Genomic DNA, 22351 nt, shown 5'->3' with positions numbered 1-22351 from the left:
ATTATATTTGCTTAAAATTTCCTCTACCAATTTAGAAAGATGGCAGTTGTTATCAAATAGTCCGTTTATATGTATGCTAACGTTTATTTTTGTTGCAGTTCGGTGTTTCTGTTGTTCTTGCTTAAAGTTCTTCTTCTGACATCGCATTAGATTAACGATATAAAAAGTATCAGTGAAAAGACAACCACAGAAGAACCGAGATATAACGAAAGTTCGCGACCTTATGTATTAAGGTATTAAGACAAATGCATGTGCCGTCACTCGTAAGCGCAATCTCGGTTTAAATTCATAAAAAACACTTAAACCTCCAAATTTGAAAGCCTTTACTATTCGGGTATATTCAAAAGCAAAGAAGATCCGGGTTACGAATAAGCAAATAAGGAGATTTAACATGGTTGCTAATATACAACTTTTCACTAGAGTTCAAGTAATGTAAATATAAGCTATTACAATTACAGTATGACATTAAACAAGAAGAACAAACTCCGTATTGTCAACTGTAAAGATGTTAAACAATTCAAACGCGAATTAACAACAATTCAAATTTGAAAACCAAAATCATATATGATAGACATCAACAAACCAGGCACTGACTTACAGGATTCCTTGACAAAGATATGCGTTAAAAACATTAAAAAACCACACTTTAACAACATTATGTGAAAAACTGTAAACATTCAACAATCACTAGGAATGACAGAAAATATAAGAATGTGTGAAAAATAAAAATATATTACATGTATCCATGTATTGAAAGTTGTTAATTTTTAGAGATGATGTATTTTTTTTTTTAAAGTTTATCACTGTCATGTATTATTTGTATATGTTTGTTCTTTTGTATTTTTCAAAGAATCTACATATATCCATTCCATTGCCCTAAAGGGCGATAACAAGGTGCAGTCATCGTCTCTCCCTGATGGTTTAGTGGATATATAACGTGAAGCCTGAACAAAAAGACCAGTTATGTTGTAGTTAAGTTTTAGATCTCCATATTGGTTCCAACTGTTCTTCGATGTAACATTGACGTCTGGAAGAAATTGTATTGGCCTTCCTTTAGACTGGTATCTAGCCTTTGCTGTGGCTGAAGATTTCGAAAAAGCTAGTGTAAAGGCATCCTACAATATTAAATAAAACAAATTGTTATCACGAATAAATGAAGATGTCTAGTGTCCGTCATTTGTCACAACACAACAACAAATTACATCAGGAAATGCACCTAAAGGTAACACTTATTTACCGTATTGATTATAAATCTATTCAATATAGTTTACCGATTCTGTTTTAAACATTGGGTTTCTGTTCTTTATGTCGACTTCCAATCTACTAGTATTTAACTTAATTTAGGAATGTTCCGGCTTTTCCCGGCCAGAGATTAAGTGTGTAAAAGCAATTTCATAATATCAATATATCTAAGTGAATATATCGTTGTTAGAAAGTTCACATTGAAAATTGTGAAAGTGTTACCAACCAGATTTAACCGTCCGCCAACACCACTACCGACAAATGGTAGTAAACAAGGTAAAGTATGACACAATAACCGCCTAGTTCTAGGGATATACGCATGCTAAGAATCTGCAAAGCGCTGCAGTGTCATTGACAATTTCAAATTATTATACTAATGGTTTTGGTGTGTGCGCTGTTCCATTTTAGTCAACATAGTAGCTTCTCGGCATGCTTTCATATTATCATGAAAGAAACGATTGCTTCCAAATATAAGCAATCTTATTATTATTATTATTACTATTACTGTTTCTGTTGTTGTTAAATAATTCTGAGATTAACAGTAATATACCTGATTGATATCTTGACATGTAGCAGGGGCACCAAAAGGTGCAGATGGCAAAAGTGATTTAATAGCTCTTTGATTTGTCATGGTTGCTTTAAGTTGTAGGGGACTTTGAGGAATCTTGGTACCATCTGTGTTAGGAAAATACACTTCAGTGGAGCTGTTGATTTTTAATATATCCGACTGGTGCGGTTTGCGAAATCGAAATGATTTAGGCTGTGATGGTGTTTCTTCTGTATTATCGAACTGAAATAAACAGAATTAGAAAAAATGATATTACAAAAGCTAACAGTTTCAATATACTAACCAAACGTAATACACTCCGACAGATAAACACAAATATGGATAATAACACTTCTAAAAGGATCGCTGTAATGTTTTGATGAAGAATCTGTGTATTAATTATCAATAATTAGTACCCTGTAAACATCTTTACTATGATAATCATATAGTCAATTAAGAAACAATGGACACCACGCAAGTTTGTTAATGTTAATGACTTTAAATGGTAATTCATTTTCTCAACATTTAAATTCCACTTTATTCAAATGTTGTTGTGTTTTGTCTCCACTTGAAACAAATTCTACCAGTCCATTTTATCTATTTGGTAAATATTTTGATCAACATTTCGTTTTTAAAAATTGGAAATGCTACATGCTTTATATTAAGCGATATAATATCTATATGATAATATCAATGTGTTATATTTTACCTCTACTAGTGAGGTATCCAGAAGACCCACTATCAGTTGCTGAGCAGTGTTTGTCCAATGTGAGACATATTCTTCATTATCATCAAGAGCTTTCACTTGTGAAAGGGGCTGAAATAACAAACAAAAACAAATCGTTATATTTTTTCTTGAAAAAAAAAACCCATTTAATCGCTCTATAACCTTATTTTTTTGGTACTACAATGATTTTGATAAAACATTTTTTTTTTTTATTTAAGGATTGAATTTTATGTTTATCATTATGTCTACCTCCATTTCCTCAAAAGATACAAATCAGAGAAAGGCTACATCAATGGTACTGGTGTGAAAAGCAGATTCTTACAAAATGATATTTAGAAGTCAAAATAGTTATATTTATTTGTGAGTGCCGGAACATTCTTGTTCAGCTACTTTTTTTAAATTAAAAACATGGAAATTAAGCCGATTGGTTTCTCTCGATTGAAGTGAATAGTCTTTAATGTCACCTATAAGGCTTAACAAAGTGTGGATGATCATACAAAAACAAGTTAACAATCATAATAATTTCAAAATTCTGGGAATGAGGTGATGATTCAAACTCACTTGAAGTATCGACTGTGTTTTCGAATATCCCTCTTCGAGCATAGATGTTGCTTCTGATACATTTGTGTCCCGTACATACAACATAAATGCGTTCGTGTAGTTAGCTATAGCATCATATGCATCTTTTTGGGAAATTTCTGGTTTCAAGTCATAACTCGCTACAGCTGGTGGGAGGGTACCAGATGCAAACTGTCCATAGTTCATACCTTCCATTACAATTACGGGTGTAGTGTATTTTTGTGTTGGAGCTAGTATCAAATCTTCTTCCAACTCTCTGAAATTTGATTTAAAAGGTGACAATGGTTGATGAAATCGTGCAAAATAAGTAAGAAAGCAAAAGTAATAAAATCAATGAAAATGAAAATCTAAATTGTATCGTTTGAGATTTTGATACAATTATCTCAGATCAAATTTTGATAGTATCGCTACGGGGCACCGAATGGGACTCTTGTGGTTTTGTACTCGAAATTCAATTTTGTACGGACAAAAGTGAGTTTTGATCAACAAAAATGAGTTCAGTTTAACAAAATTTGTAGAATACTACAAATTTAAAATTTGTCATGCAAAATTATCTTTAAGTGGACAAAAGTTACTTTTATCATTACAAAACTAATTTTTGTATCCCAGACTTGACTTTTGTTACCTGCGATAAAATTCAATTGTGTATGCGAATTAGTTTAGTTTCGATTCTGTGAACTAATTTGCATACAAAATGGACTTTTGTGACACAAAATTGACTTTTGTGACACAAAATTGACTTTTGTGAGACAAAATTGACAAATTGAATTATGTCTCACACAAGTACATTTTGTCTAACAAAAGTCAATTTTGTCTCACAAAAGTCAATTTTGTCTCACAAAAGTCAATTTTGTCTCAGAAAAGTCAATTTTGTCTCAGAAAAGTCAATTTTGTCTCACAAAAGTCAATTTTGTCTCACAAAAGTCAATTTTGTCACAAAAGTCAATTTTGTCTCACAAAAGTCAATTTTGTGTTTTAATTTCCATATCCGGTAACAAAAGTCAATTTTGTATGCAAATAAGTTTATACTTGCATACCTTTTTTGACAAAATTGACTTTTTTCATGACAAAAATGAATTTTGTCTACAAAACCACAAGAGTCCCATTCGGCGCCTCGTAATCCCACATTAGATGTTGTTATTTCACTGAACACCAATATGTTAATCGTGTTAATCGAATATGTAAGGAACTTCATATTACCTAACTACTATCATTATTATAACAAAAAATCATCACTCACTCGAATGCATCAACCATTTTTGTTACTCTCGTTACTCCGTCTAAGTCCCCACTAATTGTAAGAACTGGGTATGGATAATTGTTCAGCCGATAACTTCCGCTGAGAAACGACGAAAACAACAGCACTCCATCAAGTCGATTCTTATGGAAGATTGAATGGCCATAACTAGATGCCCTATGACCTATGAAATAAATTTTCTCTTTTAACATTGGTTTATCATAAAAAGATATCAAATATATACTAAACATTTAAAACGAAACCTATTTGCAAAACCCAAAAACCGTGCTTTTATCGTATTGACGTTGCTTCAAATAGCTGATGCGTTCTCAGCTGCATTTAATTCATTTATTAAAACAAAAATGTACACACTAAACATACGTAGATTGTCGATATATGTATAAAAATAATAAGTTTTACCAACAACATCATTTGGTCGACCGTTAATTAGCTTTTAAATGTGTCAGAGATGACCATGGATATGTTCCAATTGTCACAGACGTCATATTTCCCCTATTGAGACAACACCGAAAGAGGTTTATAAAAAGATTTATACATTACACGAGCAGCACGACGGGTGTTACATGTAGAACATAACTGCTTTATCTTACAGAAAGTCTAAAATCACCTCTGTTTTATATTGAGTTCGTGTTCCTTAGATTTTTGTTTGTCTTTTCGTTTTTTTGCCATAGTAGTTTTGACTTATGAATTGTCATTGACCATATGGTGTTTCCTTCTCCTTTTTTATTGAACATTTCATCTGTTTCATCGTAGCGAGTACGTATACTGTTAGTGTTGTTTTTTAACATGTAACTTAACTCTTTTATTTCTATCCTGCAATTTTACAGTAAAACATTAAAAAATATTATCTTTATTTTTTCATGAGCAGGGGAATTTTTAAATGCAGCCCTTTATGACCCCTGAACTGTCACGTTTATAGTAATTATAATATCACCGTTCGTCTCTAACAGAAGCAGGATATTGGGAAATGAAATAGGTGTTCACTATTCAAACATAGCAATTATAGTAAGTAGGTCTTAATTAATTGTCGAATTGCAGGATAAAATGAATTCAAAAAAATATGCACAAACACGAAAACAAAATAAAATAATGATATTTCATAAGAAAGCATTCAGATAGCTTGAATTGAAATAACCTTTAAGGATTCTGTTTTCGTTTCTTTAAAGTTGCAGATATTTTTACATTACTATTAAACTTTAATGCAAATCCAGTTATTGTTAAAAGAAAATGTGAAGTCCACTACTAACAGAAAAACGGAGACTTATATAAAGTAACAAAGATCAGAGTGTATTCACAATTGCAATTGAGTTCTCCGGAAACTTTCTATTTCTTTTGCAAACTTCTCTCAGTAATGAACGTCTAGAATTATGAAAATATAAAGCAATTTATTGTACATAAATTAACTATGGAAATGGATTTCTTTTGCAATCATGTCACTGTGCATAAAATGAGAAGCGGAAAAGGCATGCACAAGGTTTAAATTCGAATGTATATTACAACATTTTAAATTCTGTATGATTAGACTTTAGTAAAATTGGTTTGAATCTTTTCTAGAAGTTTTATCATAAATGTAATCATGCCATAATTTGAGTCTACCTCCTAAGCCGTGACCAGCTAGAAAGACTTTATCGCCTTCAAAGCCAGCATCCAGCAACTGCTTACAAGCACCGTTGAATTTAATAGGGAATAAAAGTGAAGTTGGTGTGCTCTCTAAAACCACAACCCATAATCTCATAGTACTTCTGCTCTGTAATACCTTTGCTGAAAGAGAACATGATGAGAAAGATTAAAAGTGAAGAAGCATAAAAATGTGTTCTACCTCCATCACCATGGCCTGCTAGAAATACTTTAGCTCCACGGAAACCTTTATCCACTAACTCGTTACATGCATAGTTGAATTCAAAAGGGAATGCTAATGAACCTGGTTTCGTCTCTAAAATTGCAATCCATAAGCTCAGAGCGCTTCGAATCTGTATTGCGTTAGCTGAAACATCATCCATATGATATGTATTGTAAGCTAAGTAACATTACTAACACTAAACAAGAATGTGCAAATAATAAGTCTTGAATAGAGCGCGATATTACTAAATCACCGTACCAAGTCAGGAATATGACAGTTGTTATCCATTTGTTTGATGCGTTTGAGATTTTGATATTACGATTTTGTAGGGACTTTCCGTTTGGATTTTCCTCGGAGTTCAGTATTATTGTGATTTTACTATTCATTATGACTTTCCCTTTTTTTTCATTATGCATCTACAAGTTCTTTCTTTACATTTGAAAATGCCTGTACCAAGTCAGGAATATGACAGTTCTTGTCCATTCGTTTTTTATGTGTTTTGTTATTTGATTTTGCCGTGTGATTATGGACTTTCCGATTGGATTTTCCTCTAAGTTCAGTACTTTTGTGATTTAACTTTTTTTCAGAACTGTATATGTCTTGTTTCTACAATTTAATAATAGTAATAAAGTTATCTATCCAAATGAATTTAGCTTAGAATTGTTGACAGAGCTTACATATTTGCACGTTAGTCAAATATATAATATGTGAGAGAACTGACTATGATTGTCAGTTTTGCAACCTAAGGTCGGTGGTTCTCTCCGGCTTCCTCTACCAATACAAACTGAGTGTCATGAATAAAAATAGGACTTTTTCTATTGATTTAGCTATAGTTATAGCTATAGCAATAATATTAACTATATTTGACTGTTATACCCTTTACACAATATATCAGTTTACACACTAACAGACAGATTAAACGAATAGATATTACTTCATTTCATTCAAACATTGGTCATCGTAGACAGAATTATCTTGTTTTAGGATGGGACAATTCATAATCTATAAACTAACTATCTGATTCAATAGAACAATGTATGAAACAGACATTAGCAATATGCTTGGTTTTTTATTGACAACACTTATGTAACGTTTTAGGGCGTGTTTTTCAACAAACAATTATCATTCATATCGGAACCCGCTGAGGTCATCTTCTTATCGAATTGTTCCTTTATTCAAACAAAGGCACATTTCACACATGTAGTTTTGAGGGAAAACAAAAAAGAAAATATTTCCTCCTGCTAAATCTTTACGTTCTACTATTCAGATGTGTCCCATGCCGAAATAAGTTTGGTGACTATGTTGAACGCTTATATATCATCAAACTTGAAATACAACGATACACCAGTTACAGTTATGTCTGTTTCGTATCTCAAAGTACATCTCAAAATGGACTATGAAGATTTGATTGAGATTAGCCATTACGCCAAAAGAGGTGAGTTCAGCTTCCAAATTGTGAACTTGCCGTTTCTATTTGATAACATTTAAGCAGCGTCTGCATACAGGGAATATAAATCCGAGCTGGTACGTTACTCCGCAGCCTGCATTCCTATCATGATTTCCATTATAGACAATTGCTGCTTATAATAAAGTTATAAAAAAAAAGGTGAGGTATGAGTCATTTCATCGTATATTTTACGGAAGTCCTGCTTTGAACAACCGTTATGTACTATCTGTTGTTCGAAAATGACGATGGATATGTCCGTTGTTCGTAGCGCAATTCCATCCATTTTCCTCGAAAGTGATATCGTCGAATTACATTTATCGCCGATTTGTCCCTTCATGAGCAACACGACCGGTACCTCAACCATCCAGAGTGACATTTTTTCAGTGTTTAATTTGCTATGCTATGTTTTGTATACTGTCTCTAAATCTTTTTTCTAGTATGAATACATATAAAAACAGGGTTTTTTCCTCAGTGCTCTAAATATAGTTATACAGATGCAAATTTGATGAGAGGCAAGTTGTCACGCATTTGAATAAGAGAAGAAAACATGGATTGTGTTATCCATGTATCATGTTTGTATTGTTTATTGTATTTGTGTTATTCCTTAACAATCCATTCTATTGTTTGGGTTTTATACTAATGCGATATTATGTCTTATCTTAAAAAAGATAAACCAACAAGTATGCATTTATCTAACTATGCTTGTATATTCAAGCCAGCTTTGTTTGTATTCTCTTTATGCTATACATTTTATTAACATCACAACATTGAAGTTTATAATATATAAATATAAATTATTCTCTCAGCCATGTATTGTTTATCATCTTTATTGCTTTGTATAAATTTTGTTGATCCTTACAATTTAACCAGTGAGATAATCTAAATATAGCTACATTGGTACAATTAAAAACCTTATAATAAATTGTACAAATAAGGCCTTCGAAAATAGTGGAATAAATTACTTTTGGAGTGTCAAGAACTCGTTGGAAGTACTTGATAAATTGCATGCTTATATTGGTGATTTTGAATCTGTTCAAAGTTTTGATTTTTCTACCCTGTATACCACATTGCCTCACATTCTCATTAAGAAAAAATTCACACACCTAATTAAATGGGCATTCAAAAAATCAGAATGTGAATATATATGTTCAAACTCTTTTAGGTCATTTTTTAGTAGCAATAAACAAAAAAACTATGTTAATTGGACATGCTTTGATACTATATATGCCCTTGAATATTTACTAGATAACATTTTTGTTCGCTTTGGGGATTCCGTATATCGTCAGATTATCGGAATTCCTATGGGGACTAACTCTGCACCACTTATTGCGGACCTCTTTTTGTATTGTTATGAGTTACAATTTATGACAAAAATAAGCAAAGACCCATCAAAACAACATCTGATAAACAAATTTAATAATACTTTTAGATATTTAGATGATATTTTGGCTCTCAATAATGACGACTTCAGTATGTATATTAATGAAGTTTATCCTGCTGAACTTACTTTGAATAAAGCTAATACTAACAATGACCACTGCCCTTTCCTCGATCTTGATATCTATATCACTAACGGAAAGCTGAATACTGAAATTTATGATAAAAGGGATGATTTTTCATTTCCTATCGTTAATTGTCCGTTTTTAGATGGTGACGTTCCCTTGTCACCATCTTACGGTGTTTATTCTTAAATTGTGTAGTCCTCTTACCTAAAGGTTTATATGCTGCTCCTGATATAGACGAATCAGGGACTATCACTATTGCAGCTTCCAATCCAGTTTTGTTTGGAGCCATAACAGTCACTTTTATACTCAAACATGATTGAATACACAGAGAAAACAAAGCTATTTTGAATATTGTATCCATTTTGTTCAAAGAAGTAAATACAAATACGTGTATCTTTGTTTATCAGGTGATTATCTTTATAATAGGATATTTCATATCTATGTATTTCATATCATATCGTCCTCATGTGATGACTTGTACACCATACCGTGGAGCGTCATTGGTATTATCACCAGATTGGACTATAGACTTGGCCTTGGGAATTTAACAGTTATTATTTTCAGTGTTGAAAAAAAACAATGCGACAACCGATATCACTATTTCAGCGTCCCTAGTAAGACAAACGCGCGTCAAGCGTACTAGACTTGTATATTTGATTAATTTGTGGTGACTTGTTATATGTAAAAAAATATTCTGATATAAAAGTCTTACGACAGGTTACAGCATGCCATAAAAGTGTGATGCATTCCTAGAAACAATTTCCTTATCGACGTTCGTTATACCCTTGCTACAACTCATTGTTGATTACAAGTATAGCTCCAGCATTTGATAAACCTTTAATTCAGGTGATCAGTTCAATTAATCTTTTAATGATGAACCGTAGCATTAAGTATAAGAACTGCATCACTAGTTGATTTTTTTGCAAGAATAGTTTTTATACTTCGTTCACTTTAACATTTAATTTATTTATAGCAACTATATTCCATATCAATTCGACATATATCTCTGACCCCTTTAACATTATCTTTGTATTGCAATACAGAGCAAATGTCAAAAGAAACCTTTATTATTTCGTTAAAAGTAGAGATGCTCAGCCCATAATTGTACATCATAGGTATTGATTGATAAGCTTCAATCGGCAAACCTTTTACAATTTTATAGGTCCTGAATAATCTACTTCGTAATTTATTTGGCCTTTTAACTTTTTCGATTCGGTAGTTACTAAATTAAGTTGTTGTTGGTTATTTCAACGATCATGTGTATAACAGTCTTTTATTGGTTGATGAAGCCGAATTTCCAGGAGAAAACAACCGAATAGTGCTTATTCAGTCTTATAGCATTGAATTTTCCAACTGGTTATCCAGGGTTCAAGTTTGTGAAAGATAATTTGTAGTGTTTGTTTATTAAATTATTAGATATGATGATCTCTGCTTGAGTGTGCGTTCGTAATAAAATGATGAACTAATTAAACCATATAGCACCCGAAATCATCAGTAGAACATTACTGAGTTGGTGTCGAGATGATCGTTAGTTGAAACACAAGTCCGGAAAAGTAACATAAGCTCGAATCGCAAGAATGATACGAAAATTACATGGTCAGCATATCCTGCTATAAATACACCGATCCTAATACGATTTTAATTATCAGGTATTACAATGCAAAGCGACCAATACGTCCAAACCTAGAAATGATATCTGAATAACGTTATTATTATTTAAATGGGATCTATTGTTTTTTGCTCCCCCTTCGTTGAATTTATATTGAAGTTCGGTATTTTTGCTAATGCATTTTTACGTATACATCAAATACTTTTGTAGGATACAATCCACTTAGATCATGGATCGGTTTTGTTTGTGACCTGGATTTGTATTTTGCTATCGACTTATGATTTTGGAACATCGGTATACTGCTGTTGCCTTTATTTATCTTCTGCCATTTTATTATTTTCTACTATACAAGTTCTACTGAAAAAAAAATTATAGAAAATAATATTACCTCAACATCTGTTATATTTTTCAGACTGACAACGAGTTCTTGAGCAGTGTTAGTCCAGTGTGAGGTAAAATCTGGGTTTTGATCAAGAGCTTTTACTTTTGAGAGAGGCTAAAATGATATAAAACATAATTAATGCGCTCCTAAAGTAATGTCATGTTCAAATACAATTAAATTTATAAACAGATCGCGGGATTAAGACATTAGTTTTTACAGAATAATTTGACTGAAGTATAAACATGAATATGAAAAGAATAATTTGATTCGAATTAAACCTATAATTCAAATTGTCACAAAAAATGTGAAAGCATTGATTTCCCTTATAGTACAAGATCCTTATCAGACACATATACAAAGTATACAATATTTAATCGTTAAAGAGCATAAAAAAACATTCGCTTAGGAAAAAGTAACCAAGATCAACAGCTATACAAAAAAATAAACTAAACAAAAGTTTGAACAACAAAACCACACTCATTATCAGAATACTTCCTTCTCATCTATCCTTTATATATCTGATGAAACTTTCTTTGAATCTTCAACAAATAATGTCATTTTGTGTCCACTATTTTGGTTTGAGTTTGAATTATTTTTGTGGTTTCCCTCGGCAAATCATTGACTTTGCCATGGATTTATATGGGGATGCAATCATTAGATATCCACAACTAATTCTTAATCCCTTAATGAAATTTGGGGTTCTCGAATCTTTGCTATATAACGCCATTTGCATTTATTAATAATTTATCATAAATATGATGTGGTTCTATGAGCTAATGGATTGGTCGTTGCTTTATGTAAGACGGGCCGGTATCTGTTTGTGAGTACCTCTCATTATTTACTAGACAGAACAACAGGATTGTGCCAGAGAACAGACTATAAGGTTCTAAATAACTTTCCTCAACGACTATGTTAACCACATTATAATGTTTAACAATTTAATGGTCAGAATACATAAGTATAAATATAAAAAAACTCTACTAAAATACTAATTAACACAGATAACGACCAATACTTTTTCATTGTTTTGACAGATTTTACTAAAAATATAGAACATAATTATATTCACCTGCATCATTGCAGCGGTTTTCGTATGACCGTCTTCTAAGATGTTTTCAGCTTCAGTTACATTGGTATCTGTTTCATTTCGGACGACTACCATGAATGCGTTCGAGTAATTAGCTATGGTATTATATGCTACAGATTGAGATACCTCTGGATTTAGATCATGATCAGTTACAGGTTTGGGTAACGGACCCAAAGCGAATTGTCCATGATTTATACTCTCCATTACTACTACAGGTGTCCTGTATATTTGCTCTGGGTCGCTTTTTACGTCTTCTTGGAGTTCCCTGAAAATAAAAATGATAAACAATATAACCCTTTTTAAACCTTTATTGGAAAATATAGTAAAATTAACAAGAAAGATACGCTAAATGGACGAGCTCAGTTATACAAGGTTCCATACAGGATTCTTATTACTAGTAAGTCATTTTCAATTTTGATTTTTAATGTATTACAGTGTTATTTTCATTTTTTTTTTATTTCAACGTCTTTTCCATTTATATGGTTACTATTATTGTATGGCTTATATTTGCTGTTACTTTAAAGGAGGGGGAAAGGTACCAGAGGAGCATTTAAACGTACACATTTATTAAACAGTACATGAAAGTAAAAACAAAAACACAGTGTCTAAAAATTAATCTCACTCGAATGTATCTACGATCCTTGTTATTCTAGTTAATCCATCTAGGTCACCGCTTATGGTCAGAACCGGGAATGGATACTCTTTTAGTTTGTTGTTCTTAGTAATGTAAGATGCGAACAACAACACTCCATCTAAAATATGGTTCGCTTTTTGTCCATAAAGGGCTGCAACTTCACCTTTAATTAAATTAACTTCACATATAGTTGATGATATTTCAACTTAAAAAAGAGGAGATGGATATTTTAGGTTCGGTCTGATAGATGTTTTTAACACTACTATTCAACGTTTAACTAATTTACTCAGAACATGTAATTTTTCCTATGACTAAGTTTTATAACACACATGTTTTAATTTATCTGTTGATGTTTTGGTGCCACTTTATGCAAAACAGGTCAGATTTTACTTGTGGAGGATGCCGTTGTACCCGGAGATAACCACCACCCTTCATCCACAAATACAGTAGATATTATCAATATTTAGATACGTATATCCTGACTAAGCTTTAAAAACTCATACTATTGACAATGAGTTTGCTGTGTGGATGCGTTTAAACGCTAAATATATCTTATTTCAACGCGCTTTACTTCGTGCAAGGTAGATGTCTTGCGTCAGGATCTGTTCAATGTTACGTCGGGTACTAGTCTAAACCAATCAAATATTTATTTAGCTATCAATAATTAAATACAGTGTTATAATATAATATGCATACCTCCAAGACTATGGCCAGCCAAGAACACTTTCTTCCCTTTATAACCTGCTTTTTGTAACTCATTCACAGCTTTTTTAAATACTATAGGAAGCTGTAGTGGGTTAGCAAGTTTATTAAAAAATCCGTCTAGTAAGGCAACCCATAATTTCAGATTACTCTTCTTCTGAATAACTTCGGCTGTGGAAAAATGTAAGTTATAGCTAAGCAGTAAGTTATAAATGTATCACCGCAAACGATAAAGTTAAATGTTAGAACATAAAATTATTAAAGTACAAGTGGTTTGAAACTTTAGTTCTCGTTTTATAGGTATCCTGTTGCCACTTAAAATTAATGTTGAATAACGGGGGAAATCACTTTTATTCATAAATCTGCACGATTTTGCTGTAGAAAGGATATTTTTTTAAAAAGAAGAAAATTAAGTTGCACATTTGTCGCCCGTTGCCCAATAAAATATTTGGTGGACACTTGCTCAAACGGCATCATCCCTGATTATTCCGCATAAACAAATGCATCACAGTTCTTAATCATATAAATATATCAATGCAGCACTTAATCAGAGCAACAACTTGACGTGATTCTAAAGTATAGTACCGAAGAAGTATTTTCAATCCCTCACCAGAATATACTATTATATCAGTAAAGAAAATGCATTTCACAATTTATGGCAACTATTTCAAATCTTGCCATTATAATTTTGCGAATTAGATAACTCAGTTAAGCCTATGTTTTCAAAATTTTTAAAGGTGAACAGCGATTCCTCATTTTAAAATCTCTGTATGATCCATCATCATCCAAAATCATGTGTAGCACTAGACCCCATGCAGATCTTTGTTTGCATATTTTTATTTGCTCGTGTTACCTAGTCTGAAAAAGAAAAAATGGTGGGGTGGGGGGTGGGAGGGGGTGTAATTCAAAAAAGAATGTAAGAATTGTTTGGTACCGTTTCTTTTATCATATCAATGTTTCCTTTATGAAATCATGCTACCTTAATCTTGTTCAATATCAGAACTATATTCCCAAGATCAAAAGTCAAAAAATGTTTTTGTGGATTTTAAACCTCAGTATTTTGTTTTGTTACAACTCGTTGCAGTCTGAAATACAAGTTTGTTTTGTTCAAGTAATAATCCCTAATTTTAACTTATATGTTAACTTACCTAAAGGTTTATATGCTGATCCTGAAATATACGCTCCAGGGACGATAATTAGTGCAGCTTCTGGTCCGGTATTGTTTGGCTTCAAAATTTCTACAGACAGACTCAAACAGAAAGGAAATTGCAAAATAGCACACAATGCCAAAGCATGGATTTTCATTGTGTCTGGCCGGACTGGTTAACACAGATACCGTTTGTGATGTCTTATCGAATCAAATGTACAGAGCTGACAAAATTTGACCATATGTTGGTTTTCCACTTGTATGTTTAACGGTAATAAGGTTTGGGAATTTTGTTTTGGTAAAACTCAATCTTACGCAATAGTCGGTAATTTTCTTTATATTTCCTTTTTTGAAAATTAGACTTCATTGAACTACTTCTGACAATCGAAGGATACATGTAGCGTTGAAATTTCCAAATATTTAATCAGTTAAAAATATAGGGAAAACACTGACCTGAATATGTTTAGAAGGTTCGTTAAAGCGGCAAGTAAATTTATTTTCACATTCAATAACTGACTATTTCTATAAATTCAGTAAACAAAATATTCAAAAATGGTACTTTTTTTCTGCGAAAACATCGAGTATCAAAGTGTATGTCAAAATTAACATGAAACACTGCGATTTTGCAGCTAGACGATGTCTTTACGTTTCACTTATTTTGTCCTTTCTGTGTTTTTTCACTCTACATACCGAGAATAATGGATTTCCTTGGAGAAAAGGAGAACCTTTGTTCTCATATAAATTGAATATAACATTAGGATGAAAATAGTCATCGCAATTACATTATGGTCTTGTTTAGAAATGTTATATTTTGAAATACAAATGCTATATTTATCCTTTTGACGTTAATCAGGCGATTTTGACGAGTTTTAAATGCTTACAAATTTTTGTGAAAATCCGAAATACCTCCAAATACCTCACAATTACGTATACTTTGCCCGAATTAATTATGACTTATTTTTCATCTTCAAAAAAGACCGTACTATGAATGAAATGAATTCATGTTTTGTTTATGTCATTTAATTTTATGTTCGATATATTAAAGCATAATTGTTTTGATTTGTTTTGCAAATGATTGAAACAATGTACATTATGTGCAGCCAGAATACACATGATGATCTACGTTCTAGTCTCTCCTCTTCTTCGTTGCTATTTAGTTTTATTGGTACACATCATGAGAATCGAATTTTGTCAAAGTTTTGCAGAATTATGTTCTCCATCATATGATATCTAGAACTAAACAAAAGCATATGTATTACATATAAAAACTTATTTCATCATAGATCTACATAATAAAGAATAAGTAAGGCATCTCAATCATTTAACTTCGAACTCCTGCAGATAACGCTGACATATAAGTCATAATCTTACTTTGAATGGATTGGTTTTATGCTTAGTTTGTGTAATCAAACGGGGTTCTGTTTTTGTTTTTGTTTTATTATTTTCTCATTTGTAATTCAGTGTTTAGAATTTTACACAGCTAATCTGAATGCGTAGACACTTTTTATGCATAGCAAATAACTAATTTCTGCACACACACAAATGAAATAATATTATTTTCATATTCATAACTCTTTTTAAATACAGACACCGTAAACAGATACAGATACCTGTAGTTAATTTCAAAATTAAGATAGAATAGACAAACAAATTCCTCCAGGTGTTGAAATTACTGAGATGAAACCACAGTCTCAAAATAAAATGAAAATAAAATTATAGAACAAGTAATTGAAAAAGCATAATCATTTCTCCAATATATATAACAACTATAAGTAACGCAGCATCATTTTACCAGCAACTAATTTGAGTTCACTTAAAAGGATTTTTCGAGAAGCTATAATTAAAGCAGTCAAAATTCCTAATTACTTAACCGTCAAAACTGTCATATTTGTTTATACTACGGAAAACAAGGATTTGTCATGTCTTAATTGTTAGGACTATAAGTTTTGATTTCAAATAAATACTGCAAATTTCCAAAGCTTCACTTGCTACAAAGCTATATACGTAGCTGTTTTAATCTTGACCGATCAGGTCAAAGTCATTTGTATATATTTCTCATACAAACCAAAAACATTTGAAAAAGTAACAGTATTAAAATCATTATGACTCATTAGCAAATAGAGAGAAATCCACTTTCATTAATATCAAATTATATGTAATATACTAGACTGTTTGCTTAAAAAGTTAATCCAATATAACTACTTTCCGATATTAAAATACTTAATACAAAACTTTGAAAAAGTGATTGAATTCGAGGTGAATAAAAACACTGTCGAATTTTATCACCTACCAATATTATACATGTTTGTCGAAGTGAAATAATCTAAATATTGAAGTAGTTCATTCACACAAGAGTACATACAAGGGGTTTTGTTTGCAGAAGTACGTCAGATGAATGCAAATCTTAATCCATAAAGAAAAAAACTTGGCACGGTAGTAGATCGAGTGTAGACTTGTATATAGTACCTGACATTTAATTACATATCTATATCATATCTCTATTTATAAGGTCGGATATGTATATCCGAATATTGTGATATTTATTTTGAAATGTTTTGATTTGTTTATTTATTTATTCATGTGTTTATTTGTTTATGTGTGTGTTTAAAACTACAAAATGGGTGCATTAAAATCGAAATTCAAAGGATCTAAATCTAAATCTAGCCAAAAGGCGAAAACAAAGATTCATTTACCCGAATCCAGCTCAGCTAAGAAAACTGTTGATCCGAGGCTGCCATTCCAGACATATAGGCAGATATTCAGTTTGAGAAATGCATGGAAAGCGGTGACCCGTTCCATGGAGGAAACTGCAAAGGAAAACCTAATGAGGTAACGTTGCAACCACAGTTATTTTCATTAGAACTGATGATAGCAGTTTTAAATTCATAAATCTCTGTAATGCTTTGATCTGAAAATGGTATACTGCAGGATATTGATATGTATTTCTTTTATACTTACAAAAATATCAATGAATGTAACTATCTATGAACGGTCAGATTCCTAATTGCAAGGAAGTGGCAGGTCCAATATTTCGGTTATTATTTTGATATGATATGAATATTTTCATATTGTTACGATTGACAATTTGATATTTCACGTTTCAAAGATCTTTTATTGTTTTATGAGGCAATAAAATTGTATTTTTATGAACGAATATTGATCCAACAACAAATACAAGTAGAGGCTTTGTTTAGTTACGCCTTACACGAATGATAGATATACAATCTAGCATAATGACTTGTATTCATCAACTTATATTGGATGTGATTATCATTACATGATATGGTATGCAACTTAGTAGAAACAAGCAATCTTTTATTCTCAACCACTAGTTACTCGAAATAATTGCTGTATTTTCAAACTGTTAATGTGGCATTTGTTTATTATTCAACAATCTGTTCTTAATTTGTTTTTTTTTTAAATCTAATGTGTTTGTTCGAGCGGTCTAAACACAAGTCTATACTTCTTCAGATGGATCGAAAGTAAATCAAATCATCTTCGAAAGATTTTGATTTGATATCAAACGTAATGTTTGTATCGCATACATAGACGTTTGTTAATCCTCTTCAATCATTATGCCTGAATGCATATATATATAAGCTGATCTTATTAAAAAGTTTACTTTTAATTAAAAGTTTTGGGATTTGGTTTGCAATTTAAATATTACGATGTTAAGCAAATGTACAGGTGAAAATAATCCATGGAGCTCAACCACGGGTGAAAAAGTAAAGCTCTGGAACTGTAAATGACGAAGAAAACTTTCAGTTGCAACATTAAATTACTTCCCTTTGAACACAATACTGGTTCACAATACCACTCTACCGAACGAGTCGAAGGGTAACAAAAATATTATTATAATAAGATAGTTTGAGTGTAGCATATTGCTTTTTTCCAGATTTTTGAAGAAACATGATCAATTTGCAGAATATTTTCCATCATACGATACTAATAAAAGTGAAGAAGACATTAAGGACAGTTTCGAATTTGAAAACGATGCATTAGAAATATTTGGACTATTTGACGATGTTGTAAACAATTTAGAGGAAGTCGATAAAGCATTGGTAGAAATCAATCATGTCTTCTCGACAAATGAGAAAACATCAGAAATACTGAAGGTATGGTAGTTAAAATACTGTGGAATCATTATCATTCGTTGGATACCGATATTCGTGCGTTTCGTGTTTACAGGTTAACAACGAATTCAAATGTTCAAGGAAACAAATTTCTATAAATTTGTATCCAGAATTTGGCAGAACCAAGAAATCAAATATCCACGAAAATACAATGTTTCCGCAATTCACGAAAATTGGTACCGACGAAAATATAGATTCCACAGTATGAGATATTAAACCAACATCATGTTCACGTCTCTGTGCCATTCTATATATCTGTGTTTTGGTACCTTAGGATAAAATGGATAATTTACCAGCTCGTGTGTATATGGACCGAGAAAGAAAATTGAAACCAACAAAAAAGAAAACTTTGAAGTTTTAAATTAGAAAGGGGTCAAACAAAACGTAATTGATACTAATAGTGTTCAGTATAAGAGACTGATCTCGAGCTTAAAACGAATGTAATGCGACCGTCTAAAATCGAAATTTATCATTCTAAATTACGCAATTCAAAAATACGTGGTTTAATCGTAATGAAAATCTTAATTATCGGATTTAATCAAGATTCCACTAAAATGTAAATCAAACCCTTCCTGTAATTTCATTCAAATAGTACTTATCATGAATGTTGTCCTATATTTTCCTTACTTCAGCAAAGCAAATTTTTAATAAAAGTAACCTTGAATTTTAATTAAAATTGATAGTTTTAAATCATTTAAAGTAGAATTAGATGCCCACATGAGCGTGTAGTGTTGACGGGCCACTAGCTACGAAAAAAACATTTATGAAAGAGAAATAGTGAACTAATAATCCCTTTGGGCAGCCAGTATTGTTCAATTTTGTCAAATTCAGCTAAGAAACACCTCATTGAATTCGTATTCATGTGAACTTTCATTTAACCCCTTTGTTAGAAATTGATAACGCATGCATTGCGCGTATTTCCATAATATGAAATTAAACAGATCTAGAAAAAAAACAATTCCACGAGTTCGTTTTCTATTCCTATCTATATTTATGTTTATATCGCTTACATGACCATCGCAGGTCTTCGGAGGTCAACTTGGTAGTAAATTAGATGGCGACAAGACTATAATTCACACTAAACGAAGCTGCATATTATCGAGCCCATGCCCGGTTAATTGCTTATTTAAGACTTTTTAGTAATTTGGATAAATGTTTTACATGGTTATAATTCAAAAATGAGAATTTGAGTGAAATCGATGAACATGAATTTGACAGCTAGTGTTCCTTTAATCTTAAACCGGATTATACTAAACATGCATAGTATTATGTATTTTTTATGTTCTTTTCTCATATAGTACACCGACCAACTATGAGAACTTAAACCCGTTTCCTTATCTCAATAAATCGAATAACAAAACATTACATAACATAACATAACATAAAGGAACGAACTAAAAAAAAAAAAAAAATGAGAAAAAATAGTTTCTCTGTATTACCGACAGTCTTAAACTAACAACAATGAAAAACGTGTTCAAATGAAACAGAAATGAAAAATATAATATAAAACAATAATTGCAACAACAGAAAACAAGCCCAAACTACTTTTAAATCTATTAATATAACATAATGACGTCAAAGCTCAAGTATCAGCACAGTCTTTAGCAGTACCAGACGACACGAGTTTGTGAGAAACCAATGGTTATATGATTAATCAAAACAAATATCTCAGAACGACTGTGTAAAGTTTGAGATCCAATTTCTATTTAGAAAAACAGGCTGGGAGAACATTGGAAAGGACATTTATTTTAAAATGAAAATACAAAGATAACAGTACTGAGCAGAAGAGTGGAAGGATATTGTTGTTGAAAAAAATGTATTTCATGTCAATAGTTTTGAAAATAAAATGCAAAATGTTTCTTGTCTTACACGTTAACTATTCGTGTCCCTCCAAACTGTGTTTTGCCACTTCAATAATATTCGTTCATTCTCCTTTTGTTCTTTTTCAGGCAATGGATCCGACCTTTATGGGGTTATTATCAGAGATTTTAGGAGACCGTTATACAGAAACTACAGAAGAAAACTTTCGTTTACTTTATGACTTTGTTTTGTCAGAAGGCGCAAAATGTATAGGCGGCAAAAGTTAACGAACATGTGAAGAGTAATAAATCTACGTAAAACCGACATTGTAAAACTCTGATTAACTGAGCATGCAGAATCGGACAACCGTCTATTCCATTTCTTAGAAAATAGCGATAATTCGATGTTACCATTATATACCTCCACTGAGTGCATATCATGGAGACGCGTTTTCTATTTCTAATCTTTTGTCTTCAATAGATATTTTTGCGATTTTGGCAAAAAGATTACTGATTTTTATCACAGTCACTTGTCTCTGAAAAATTATCCATTTACATAAACATATAACGATAGGTTTAGCAAGGTATAATATAGGTAACTGCTTTCCGAGACAAGTACTAGTGATTTTTTTTATGTATTATACACAATGAAAACTTAAACGTTGAATACAATAAATATGCATTTATGTCATTCAATTGTGTCATGTAACTTTTTTTAACCAACAAGGTCTCCTCAATATCATTTTAGAAATTTTAACAACTCAGGTCAATCTGTCAATTCGCAGTTGTTTCCCTTTAGCTATAGATCCCTCATTAGACAAACACGTTGTTATTGAATGTTGTCATTTCTAAAACATGCGGAAATTTTTCAAATTACTTCAATTTCGATTTAACAGATGACTAAAATACTGAAAAAAAGAACAATATGCAGTTATGATCATCAGCGCGTAATTAATGAGGGTGTATTAGATATATATCAGTAACAAAAAATGTTTATAGTTTAACCCAGAATGAGATGACAATTCATTTACTTGTATGTAAATAAATAGGTATGGAAAGATTACCAATTAGACAACTATTCACTATAATAGTTCAAATCACGCGGATTGCCGCAACTATATGTATAGTTTATGACAGAAGAGCAAAACCTGATTATCTTTATATACATAAACATACTATATCAACTTCAGTCTACTCGTGTATTTTGGAACAAATATCGTGTACGCTTGAGACACATTGATATCATTAAAAGTTTGAGAGCATTTAAGCCAAAATTGTTGAAGATTAACTCTGTCATAATTTTTTGATTTGGTGCAATTCCATTTTTATAACTAACGAATTAAAAAAGAAGGTAATATTTCGATAAAGCCATTACTGTAACATTTGGTAATGGACAGCTAACATTAGAAACTTGAGCACAAAAAAAAACACCACGAGACATGCACCTGAGCTCCAAAACGACCAAGCATAAAAAATAAGGGAGTGCGGATATTTAATGTTAATTAGATTGTACACAACGCTCAACAAATGAACAGACTAGTTTTTATAACGTAAATAAACAATTGCTACTCAGACTTTGTAAAACGTCACTAGTGTCTTAGCAAAAAGTTGATCAACCAGATTTTGTCAACTTGTCAAAGAACGTCTCGTCATTTTCTATAAAAAATAGTATCGGAAGATACCTATACCTTGTTGATATTTCGTATCAACTTC

At 31.7% G+C, this 22351-nt stretch overlaps 3 protein-coding genes across 4 annotated transcripts; 1 reads left to right on the top strand and 2 right to left on the bottom strand.

Annotated features, from left to right (window-relative positions):
• Nucleotides 1–243: 243 nt before the first annotated feature.
• On the bottom strand, nucleotides 244–9574 carry LOC134710278 (uncharacterized). Of its 2 annotated transcripts, none has more exons than XM_063570570.1 (7): nucleotides 9350–9572; nucleotides 6173–6337; nucleotides 4336–4516; nucleotides 3078–3351; nucleotides 2499–2606; nucleotides 1793–2032; nucleotides 244–1115 (listed from the first exon to the last, which is right to left on the bottom strand). In XM_063570570.1, the coding sequence occupies exons 1-7, from the start codon at nucleotides 9504–9506 to the stop codon at nucleotides 807–809; spliced, it is 1434 nt and encodes a 477-aa protein (XP_063426640.1). In that variant the 5' UTR covers nucleotides 9507–9572; the 3' UTR covers nucleotides 244–806. The 2 variants fall into 2 exon arrangements, with proteins under 2 accessions (XP_063426640.1, XP_063426639.1); XM_063570569.1 differs by lacking the exon at nucleotides 6173–6337 and adding an exon at nucleotides 5950–6114 and having other exon boundaries at nucleotides 252–1115; nucleotides 9350–9574.
• A 34-nt stretch (nucleotides 9575–9608) lies between these two features.
• On the bottom strand, nucleotides 9609–14953 carry LOC134710512 (uncharacterized). Its single transcript, XM_063570883.1, has 6 exons — nucleotides 14708–14953; nucleotides 13554–13730; nucleotides 12846–13020; nucleotides 12206–12488; nucleotides 11143–11250; nucleotides 9609–9680 (listed from the first exon to the last, which is right to left on the bottom strand). Exons 1-6 carry the CDS (start codon nucleotides 14862–14864, stop codon nucleotides 9609–9611), a joined length of 972 nt encoding a protein of 323 aa, XP_063426953.1. The 5' UTR covers nucleotides 14865–14953.
• Nucleotides 14954–17115: 2162 nt separating this feature from the next.
• On the top strand, nucleotides 17116–21755 carry LOC134710276 (hemoglobin subunit alpha-D-like). The gene is made up of 3 exons (XM_063570568.1): nucleotides 17116–17535; nucleotides 18602–18821; nucleotides 20789–21755. Exons 1-3 carry the CDS (start codon nucleotides 17324–17326, stop codon nucleotides 20924–20926), a joined length of 570 nt encoding a protein of 189 aa, XP_063426638.1. The 5' UTR covers nucleotides 17116–17323; the 3' UTR covers nucleotides 20927–21755.
• Nucleotides 21756–22351: the final 596 nt, after the last annotated feature.

The sequence above is a fragment of the Mytilus trossulus genome, chromosome 3, assembly GCF_036588685.1.
Source record: "Mytilus trossulus isolate FHL-02 chromosome 3, PNRI_Mtr1.1.1.hap1, whole genome shotgun sequence".
Classification (NCBI taxonomy): domain Eukaryota; kingdom Metazoa; phylum Mollusca; class Bivalvia; order Mytilida; family Mytilidae; genus Mytilus; species Mytilus trossulus.
Note: the sequence above shows the minus strand (reverse complement) of the source record. Positions and strands in the feature narration are given on the sequence as shown.

Bases quoted from the DNA above. Each gene is read 5' to 3' on its own strand.
- LOC134710278 (XM_063570569.1), bottom strand. From the start codon at position 9,506: ATGGATACAATATTCAAAATAGCTTTGTTTTCTCTGTGTATTCAATCA. The intron at 3,352-4,335 runs GTGAGTGATGAT...ATCAAATTTCAG, and splicing joins AAAATGGTTGATGCATTCGA to AGAGTTGGAAGAAGATTTGA. The intron at 2,607-3,077 runs GTGAGTTTGAAT...TTGTTATTTCAG, and splicing joins AAACACAGTCGATACTTCAA to CCCCTTTCACAAGTGAAAGC.
- LOC134710512 (XM_063570883.1), bottom strand. From the start codon at position 14,864: ATGAAAATCCATGCTTTGGCATTGTGTGCTATTTTGCAATTTCCTTTC. The intron at 13,021-13,553 runs GTATGCATATTA...ATTTAATTAAAG, and splicing joins GGCTGGCCATAGTCTTGGAG to GTGAAGTTGCAGCCCTTTAT. The intron at 11,251-12,205 runs GTGAATATAATT...ATATCATTTTAG, and splicing joins AAACCGCTGCAATGATGCAG to CCTCTCTCAAAAGTAAAAGC.
- LOC134710276 (XM_063570568.1), top strand. From the start codon at position 17,324: ATGGGTGCATTAAAATCGAAATTCAAAGGATCTAAATCTAAATCTAGC. The intron at 17,536-18,601 runs GTAACGTTGCAA...GCTTTTTTCCAG, and splicing joins GCAAAGGAAAACCTAATGAG to ATTTTTGAAGAAACATGATC. The intron at 18,822-20,788 runs GTATGGTAGTTA...GTTCTTTTTCAG, and splicing joins AAACATCAGAAATACTGAAG to GCAATGGATCCGACCTTTAT.